The sequence below is a fragment of the Macrosteles quadrilineatus genome, unplaced genomic scaffold (genome assembly GCF_028750875.1).
Source record: "Macrosteles quadrilineatus isolate MER2022 unplaced genomic scaffold, UCM_ALF_1.0 Scaffold_6__1_contigs__length_79288215, whole genome shotgun sequence".
Lineage (NCBI taxonomy): Eukaryota > Metazoa > Arthropoda > Insecta > Hemiptera > Cicadellidae > Macrosteles > Macrosteles quadrilineatus.
The window spans coordinates 10,496,523-10,506,536 of NW_026542599.1; the positions used below are offsets into that span (position 1 = coordinate 10,496,523).

Here is a 10,014-nt window from a genome sequence, read left to right on the forward strand (position 1 = left end):
AAAAGAAACCCAACAACGCTAACTAGAGGTCTCCATCTCAATCCAGTTAATATGGCAGCCAATTGAAGTTAAATTTAACTTGCAGCTTTCCAATTCTGGAGATCCCCTGTAAATTTTGTAACGGCTTACACTAAGAAAACTAAACTCTACACACCTTCATAGCATGTTATGAAGTACTTTTTAAGCCTAATTGCTACTTGATTCCCAAACCCAAAATGGGGGATTTTGAGGAAAACTCAAAATTTTAGATGAATTCTGATTTCTAAAGATTTCAATCAGCTGCCATTTTTTACTGGATTGAGATAGAGATCTTTAGTTTGCGTTGCGGTGTTAGTTTCATTTTATCACGACCTTCAAAATGAGGGGTCACTCAATGGGTCTTACTTACCGTTTGACATTTTTGAGTTTCCCCCTAAATCCCCCATTTTGGGGATGTACACCTAGTGGCGGTTATGCCCAAAAAGTACTTTATAACATGCAATAAAGGTGTGCACAGAGTTTAGTTTTTCTAGTGTGAGCCGTTACAAAATTTACAGGGGGTCTCCAGACTTGGAAAGCTGTAAGTTATATTTCGCTTCTGAGAATTTCAATTGGCTGCCATTTTTTACTGGATTGATATAGAGACCTCTAGATGTACACCAAGTGGCGGTTATGCCCAAAAAGTATTTCATAACATGCAATAAAGGTGTGCCGAGTTTAGTTTTTTTAGTATGGGCCATTATACAATTAACAGGTGGTCTCTAAACTTTTTACTAACCCTGTATATGTTCAAATATATTTTAAATTCAATAAAAGGAGATTGATAACTTCTATATTCAAGAGGGTTTAATATTGTTTTTTTTTTAATATGTTTAAATCCTATAGCTTAGAACTCCCTACAAGACCTTGAACAAGTTCTTTGAACAAGTTCTAGTAAATATAGTTTAACTGTAGATATTACAAATACTCGTTCTGTTGCAGAGTTCATGTACGATAGACGTAACTTACTTCCCGTTCGACCAGCAAACATGCATCATGAAGTTTGGTTCATGGACGTTCAACGGTGACCAAGTGTCCTTAGCTCTGTACAATAACAAGAACTTTGTGGATCTGTCGGACTACTGGAAGTCGGGTACCTGGGACATCATCGAGGTGCCGGCGTACCTCAACATCTACGAGGGGCCGCATCCCACCGAGACCGACATCACCTTCTACATCATCATCCGTCGCAAAACTCTCTTCTACACGGTTAACTTGATCCTGCCCACGGTCCTCATCTCGTTCCTGTGCGTGCTCGTGTTTTACCTACCCGCTGAGGCAGGGGAGAAGGTCACACTTGGTATCAGTATCCTCCTCTCACTCGTTGTGTTCCTCCTCCTCGTCTCCAAGATTCTCCCGCCCACGTCGCTCGTGCTGCCCCTCATAGCCAAGTATTTGCTGTTCACCTTCATCATGAACACCGTCAGTATTTTAGTCACGGTTATTATAATCAATTGGAACTTCCGAGGTCCCAGGACGCATCGTATGCCGCCCTGGATCCGTGCGGTCTTCCTCTACTACCTTCCCATCGTCCTGCTCATGAAGCGGCCCAAGAAGACGAGGCTGCGTTGGATGATGGAGATGCCTGGCATGTCCGCGCCTCCGCACCCCTCGTATGGCAGTCCGGCCGAGCTGCCAAAGCATCTGCCCCCCTCGGCGCCGGGCAAGAGCAAAATGGAGGTGATGGAGCTGTCCGACCTCCATCACCCAAACTGTAAGATCAATCGCAAGGCAAGCGCCGAGCGGAGAGAGAGCGAGAGTTCGGACTCGCTGCTGCTGTCTCCTGAGGCGTCCAAGGCGACTGAGGCTGTTGAGTTCATTGCAGAACATCTACGAAACGAGGATCAGTATATACAGGTAGGTTCATTACTTATAACCATAACTATAAACACGATAAATCAGTAGATCGTTCATAGTGCATTCCTTAGTGTTGAAGAATTTGTTGTATGTCAGGATCATTGTTTTTGGATGGTTGCGATGCTGGCTATCCATCAAAAATTGATTAATTGATTCTGATAAAAGTATTTTATTTTTTTATAGCTGAAGATTTAACTAAAACAAAGTTGTTGAGTGGGTTGTCATAAATGTTTCTGGCTAACTCATTAGTTGGTCTTAGTCAGTAGGTAATGTATCTACCAAGGATCAATATTCTCTAATGCGTACTTTGAACAACAGCAGCCCTTTGTTAAAATTTGATTCACACTGATCGACATAAATAATCAGAGTACTACTGTACTTGATTCAGAAGTTATTTTGAAAACAAACCATATTATTGAACAAAATTTATTTCATGATGGGTAGCCTCTGGACCATACAGCAACAATAATAATGGTTTAATTTACCTCCGTCAATATGGTCCTTGCGTAGTTTTGTTTTATTGGGTTTATTTCAACCGGTTTAACCGGTTTATTTTATGGGGTTTATAATTTTTTCCACTAACATCATGATTCATACAGTCCTGTACCCTAACAATAATAAGTCAAGATGACATCATTTCTTCTCAGACAAAACATGCTAATTTCAAATCCCTCTAAAAGACAAATGAAAAAGTACGGTACATCTGTGTGACCAAAGGTGTAAACCATTCAATGAAGACCATTGCCCAAACAGCAACAATAGCTTCTTACAACAAATTTATATCTCCCGTACAATTTACTGTTAGTATTACAACTCCTGATGGGGGGAACTAAATGGAAATGTAGATGTAGAATGAGCGCCTGATGGCCATAACAGACTGATCCGCCTACAAGAAGCGCAACTGTTGTCCAATATGCGCCCAGATGTCGCCGCGACAACACACATCTTTTATTCATTATCAACTCTTCATATCTGCCATTCTCTGAATTTCGTTGACACTTTCATAACAGAACAAAAAGATAGACAGTTGATTGATAGCATTAAAGGACATTGATGCTTGTGGTTTATTCTTAACACTTTCTTATTGCTTTTACATTTTAGGGCTGCAAAACTTAAATAAATTATTTTAATTAAATAAATTAAATAAATTATTTTATCACACTGGGTATCGGTATCATTCATTATTACCTTTTAAACATTGATGTGTTTCTTGGGTGGTAAGGTTTTAAAGCAATTTGTAAGTTACTAAACAATGACAGCTTATCTGAACATCCAATTAAAAGAATCTTTGACAATAGTCAAACAGATAAAGCTTTAGTATCCAAAATTCAATGAAATATATTCCTGTCATGGATACACAAATTATTCTAATTATTGTTTTGGATGATACAAACTTCTAACTTAATAAAAAATCTTGAAATATATTTTGAGAATTAATTTCTAAACATCTCTCCAGTGAATTGATTTTTGAATTAAGGACAAGGTAAATTCAAAGAAAACCAGCTAGATATCGGAATTGTACCTGTTGAATTGAGCATTAGACTATATTACTGCATTGACAATTTCAAAAGGAATTGGTGCTAGCCACGGTGATTGTCTGCAGCTGTAACTAGTTATTCCCCATACCTGATGTTCCTAATTTGATCGCAGATGTATGATGACTGGAAATACATAGCTATGGTGATAGATCGGCTGCAGTTGGGACTAGTTATTTTGTATACTTAATGTTTCTGGTTTGCTTCCAGATCCGGGAAGACTGGAAGTACGTAGCCATGGTGATAGATCGGCTGCAGTTGGGACAAGTTATTTTGTATACTTAATGTTTCTGGTTTGCTTCCAGATCCGGGAAGACTGGAAGTACGTAGCCATGGTGATAGATCGGCTGCAGTTGGGACAAGTTATTTTGTATACTTAATGTTTCTGGTTTGCTTCCAGATCCGGGAAGACTGGAAGTACGTAGCCATGGTGATAGATCGGCTGCAGTTGTACATTTTCTTCATAGTGACGACCGCTGGTACTGTGGGAATTCTCATGGACGCACCACACATATTCGAATATGTGGATCAAGACAAAATAATCGAGATCTACCGTGGTAAATGACTTGCCGCCTGTTACCGTGATACTAATAGGATACTGTACGTAAAAAACAATAATTTAAAAGTATTGACATTGTTTTCTTATAAATATTACAATTATATTATAATTGAAAGTTGTGTATAAATTGAAAAATGTTGTTATTGGCCTCTTCGTGGGTTTTATCTGCACGTAGGCGAGCGAAGACTAGAGTCTTGTTTTGGGTCACAGAAATCAACTCCTCCTCTTGATCATAATGAATCAAATATTTCATCGGCTAATAAATCTAAATTAGTTTAAAGTAACCAGGATTCTAATATAAAATAGTCTGTAGCGACTCAATTTAGATTTACCAGTCATTTGTGTTAGATAAATCATAAGTAACACAAATCTTTACAAAATCAAGTTCTAAACAACCATTTAAATCAACAAGTAATATATAAATGAAACAATCGCCAACAAACTTCCCTAAACCGTATTTTAGCTTGGTTTATCGTATTTGTCTATTTATAAAGCCATATGAATACCGGATAATTTCATTAAATCAATTCAAACAAGATTTGAACCCTCGTGTGGCCTTACTTTAAACTTAACTTGTACGAATAAATTTTTGTACCTAAAGATGTGATTGGAGGCGAATCCTGTGACCCGACAATACCTAGCAGCCTGCCAATGCTCAGTATGCTTGAGAACAATATGCTTTAAACACTGTGGAAATTTGTATAAGTTCCACCTTTAATGTGTACAAGTCCACTAATCAGACAGTAGCGACTAGGGAAGTGTTGGGGGGAAGGGGGGTTAAAACTATTATGAGCTCCTTCCACACTTTAATTTGACTTGAAGTACTAAATTGTAACTTGGTTTAACCTTTCGTATATTCCACGACAATAATACCCATTATTTAGTGTTGCTCAACTAACTACCGGTACCACAAACATAAAATTTGATGATTTTAATTATTTCCGTTCTGTGTTTTCATGACTTTTTTTCACTATTTCCTTTCACTATTAGTTAAATGAACAAAATACCCATTGGAAAAGAAACCATTATTCGTTTTTTCCTAGGACTCTTTGAACTAAAGTTTTTCCTCAAAATTTCAACATTGGATGGTCAAGACATGTTGTTCTTGGAAATGCAAATCAAACTTCTTCCGACTGTGGCTCTCATATGCATATTGTTCTCGGGTAACTCACATAAAATATGCATTTTAATGTTGTGTTGCTCGGTACTAGTCCATTATCTGAACGTAGTTTAGAAAACAAGCCTTTCAACATCTACTGGACATCTCGTTATGAGATGTCTGGCGATGTACAGGCGTCGTGTGCTCAACATTATGTATCTGTAGAGACTCTTATTTTATTAAAATATTAATTATATATAATAAATCGATAAACATAATGTAATAAAACAAGGGGGATGCCCTGAGAACGTTCCATCTACGGGTGTAGGTCACTCCGATCACAGAAGCTCAACAACTCGATTTCTATTCGCAATAACATTAAACCGTAACAAATTTCTTTGTGGATATTGTGTGAGATTTATTTTCTATGAGAATGATTTGTTATTACATGTTACTTAATATTTAAGAGTCTTAATATCATAGTAGGAGTCGATGTGAACGATGTACAGAAAAAGCTATTGTTTTAGGTATTACGAAATGAAATTTTATACAGACCATCGATTTGTAAAATAAGTATATCCTTAGAAACTAAGCAATACAGCTTTCACGTTTTGAAGTGTGACACTTCTACAATCAAATTTATATTTGTTAATTAAGTTTCTTCGTGCATAATGTTAATCTTACAAATTACCGGATCGTTTAAGTGGACTAAGAAGAAATCCTTCCTTGACAAAATCTGTTTGTACAATGTTTAGGGTATTTCAAAGATTCACTACATTTTTTGCTTTTAACCGATTTCAATACATTTGAGGTAGTATCATATAATAATTCATACCACAGATTGTTCTGAAACTTGTATTTTTATCAAATATTATGCAGTGTGTTTATACTACGAGGAACATAGAATACATTTTAGGGGTAAAATGGTCTTTATGGATCAGGATAAAAATTAAGAAGATTATAGATTTCACAAATTATATGTACTTTTAAGTAAAATTTTCTGAATAACTCATGTAAAGAGATAAGTGCTTGTGAAAATGTATTTACGTTTTAAAATGTTTGTAATCGTTAAATTTAAATTATTCATTCCAACCTTCGACTCACTTTTGTTGAATACATTTTAATAATCACCCAAATAATCATAGTTGTGCAGGTTTTGTCTTTGCATTTCATTAGGTAACAAAACAGTGTTAAGGTCATTGAAACCTTTTTATGTAAATGGTAAACTTACAATAGAGATTGCACTAAATTAAGTTTAGAATCATTGTAGTCTAAAGTAATCATTTACTACAATTGTTATTTAGAATTCACTAATTAGTTTTACAGTTAAGCTGGGTTTTCCTAGGCGCGTAAGCGGAGAGCGGAGAGAGGAACGCGGAGAGCGGAAAAGAGATTAACATGGTGTTCCGCTCCGCTTCTAGGAAAACAGTAACATTAAATTACCTAAGACAAGTGGAGTCCGCTCTCCGCGTTCCTCTCTCCGTTCTCCACTTCCGCGCGTAGGAAAGCCCAGCTTTAAAATACAGTTTTTTTATGAACATGTTCAAATTCACACTACTCTTTTATATCAAAGACATTCTCATCATCTAATCTTTTTAATTAGCTTAAATTAACAGTAGCACTGCTTTTTAAACTAACTTTTTATATCAATTGTTATCTATCTTCCCAATGAAAATACCATACCACTACCAGTTGGCTACCTTTGCGTTAGCACACCCAAATATTACATCTATTGTTCTCTAAAGCAGTTGGCTACATTTGAGTTAGCATACCCAAATATTAAAACCAATTTTATTCTAAAGAAGAGGTGGTTTCTGTGGTTTTGGTTCCGGGTGAGTGCAAAAACTACTGAATGAACTGACTGAGCTGAAACTTGACAGAAATGAAGATCATGTTGGAATACCAACACATCATATCCTGTATTTTCATGTCGTTGAAATTCAGTCAGTGTGTGATCCATATAAACATAACCCTTTTTGACTCTAGCTTTCGGAAGTAAGGACAGATCTATGATATATTCCACACAACTTCATCTGGATAGGTTCAGTAGTTTTTGCCTTTAACAATCTCACAGAAACATGTTCTTCTTTATGATATAATAGAGACCATTAAGTGAGTCAAATATTACTTAATGAATCCCATCAGGCCAGGAAAATTGTATTCAGGGATTCATTAAAATAATCTAAATATACATGAAATGGGTGTTAATTTTGATCTCAAATTCTGTATTATTATCAGCAAGCTTCTCCTTCCATTACCCTGAACTAAATAAGAAATATAAAATGATAAAATGTACCATAAATTACAGATTTTGTGTGTGTTACTTTAGTGACTAATGATATACTATATGTTTTAACTTGTAAATAATATTTACAGGAAAGTTATGTATAGATGCTGAACCCGCTTAATGATTTATTAGTAACCAAAAGACACCGGTAAATGTTAACTAATAAGTACAGTAAGAGAAATATCTACGGGTAGTGAAATATGGGAGATGTAAAATAGCTGCGGAACGATTCATTGTTAGTTTCTATTTGAGTTGGGTAGCACGTTTATTTTATTTCTTAGACAATCTATGCAAAGACTTAATAACTAACGAACTATGTTTCGCCGTTGTGAGATGTTTTGGATTCCCGATGGGTGACTGTATGAGTGAATGAATGAAACTATTTTGGATGCATATACTGCCTCAATATGTTAAGACTATGTTAAAAGTGAAACCTGTACATTACAAATTGTGTATAAAACTATATATATTATATATAAGACTTGAGTACAATATAAGGAAGGATTAAAGATCGGTAGATATATTCGATTTGTTAATAACTATGTATTTTATTATTTGAATGTGAAAATTACATTTTGTTGGTTATGGTTACGTACCATATTGGTGTTTCAAACTCCTTGACGTCATAATCAAAGAACTGTATAATAAGGGTTGAACACTTCATTTTTACATAAGTTCTAATGATGTTGAAACAAACTGAAACTGTTTGGTGTAGTAATTTTGCCGAGAAGATTTTTTTGTAGGTTTTGGTGAGGAAGAGAGTTTCAGCCATAAAAAGTTGTTAACAAGTTCAGAATCCCCAGAAGGTTCATATACATATTGCAAATACAAACGCACAAATATACTTTGTTTATGATTAAACCATAGAAAGCCCCACCTGTTTTGCCTGTATTGAAAAAACTATTTGAATTTTTCAAGGTTCTACAGCTGTTTCTTACATAATCTAATTGAAACACTCAGGTCCAAAAAAAAATCGTGTAACCATCCGTTTATGGTTGATAAATAATTAAAAACTGAAAAACAAAATCAATTGGATATTCTAGTATAATTCGAGATAGACAAATTTGTTTACACAAAGGCAGAGTTAGAACATTATTGAAAAAAAGGGCACCAATAATTTTTATCCTAGATTAATTCAGAAGGAAATTAATCCACAGCTAATTTTACTTTGCCGCTTTAGTTCATTTGCTATGCTTTACCAAAAATAAATCAAATTTGTAATGTAAAGAATCAAATTTAAAAAAAATAAGTTCCTTAGGTCAATACAAATTAAGAAACTTGAGTTTTGAAACACTTCTACAACTATCATCTACAGCTTATACATACTATTTCTTTACGTCGTGAATGAAGATAGTAATCGGAGTATTGAAAGTATCGGGAAGTATCGCCGAAGTTGGCTAAATGTTTCCCTATTGCATTGTGGTGTCATTTAGTGTCTCCTTGCTTGTGAACTCCTTCTTTGTAAATAACCACCGGCAAAGACAAAACATAACTGCAGGAAAGAGTTGTTCGAAAATGTTCATTTGAATGTCAAACCACATCACTTGCGATATGAGTGTATCATTTGAACAATCATTTTACTAAAACAACATTTGTCAGGAAAAATCTCGTTAAATGATGTCACGTTGTACGCAATGTTTTCTAAATGGCCATTTTCGCTCACATTTGTAAAAATAAATATTCCTGCCATACGACATCAATAATGAGACTCACGATGCCAAACTCGACCGAAACACTAATTTATTTTATATACCGTAAACAAAACTTTGTTCTCGTATGTTGCAAAATCTATCACCACATTTATACTATAATACAATAAAAATAGTTAAACCTAACTTTTTAAACCAAGTGATTGTCAATAATATACTAAATCGTTTAAATTTGTATGTAATAAAATAAATGTAATGTTAAACCACGGTGGTGTTTTATTTAAGGAAACAATCCTGCACTTTCCTCTAAATATAATTTATGTGTATTAACAAAGTAGAGTCAGTACACACTTCTTGGAGGGTTTCAGATGTAAAATTTAACAAAATGTAATAAATACGACTGAAAATTAACATCATAAAAATCTAATTCAATCTAATAATCAAACTAATACTGAATCTTTCAACTTTCTAAATCATGTATACCAGTTATGTTAAAGCTTTATATAACAAAACTCACTTCTTGCGATAATTTCTTTAAAAAGTTAACATATCCTTGGATTTCTTTGTATCTGTAAAAAATCACCCTCATATGAATAAAAAAACTTTTAAAATTAGAAATATAAATAAAATTGTTTATCATTATTACAATTTAACAAAAAATTAAATAAGAAAAAAATTGTTGTATAAACCATAACAATACTGTGGATCATGTGTTTGTGACACCCGTTTTATTCCAATCCAACATTTTGCACCTAAACCCTACTAGTAAACAGGCACAAACAACATGAGAAACTACCAGGATACCTTTATCGACTTCTGAGACGGAGCAACGAGGAGAAATATGTAAAAAAAAGTCAATCACATGATCAATACAGCTCCATCCTCATGGTTTATGATAGAATTGGTCATCTTAGACTGGGAACTAAGGATTTTTAAAGTAAACCTAGACGTTTTTGTAAGAGCCAGCTTTAAAATAAAAATAGACATAGTTGAATTTAGCCAGAAATACT

The 10,014-nt window shown here is 34.6% G+C and overlaps 1 protein-coding gene across 1 annotated transcript in view; it reads left to right on the top strand.

The window, feature by feature from the left end:
• LOC128997182 (acetylcholine receptor subunit beta-like 1) overlaps positions 1-9,261 on the top strand; it is an 88,536-nt gene extending 79,275 nt beyond the window's left edge. Inside the window, exons 6-7 of the mRNA XM_054422779.1 lie at positions 961-1,875; positions 3,811-9,261. Coding sequence (XP_054278754.1) covers positions 961-1,875; positions 3,811-3,975 — 1,080 coding nt within the window. The 3' untranslated portion in view covers positions 3,976-9,261. The remainder of the gene's footprint in view (positions 1-960; positions 1,876-3,810) is intronic.
• Positions 9,262-10,014: the final 753 nt, after the last annotated feature.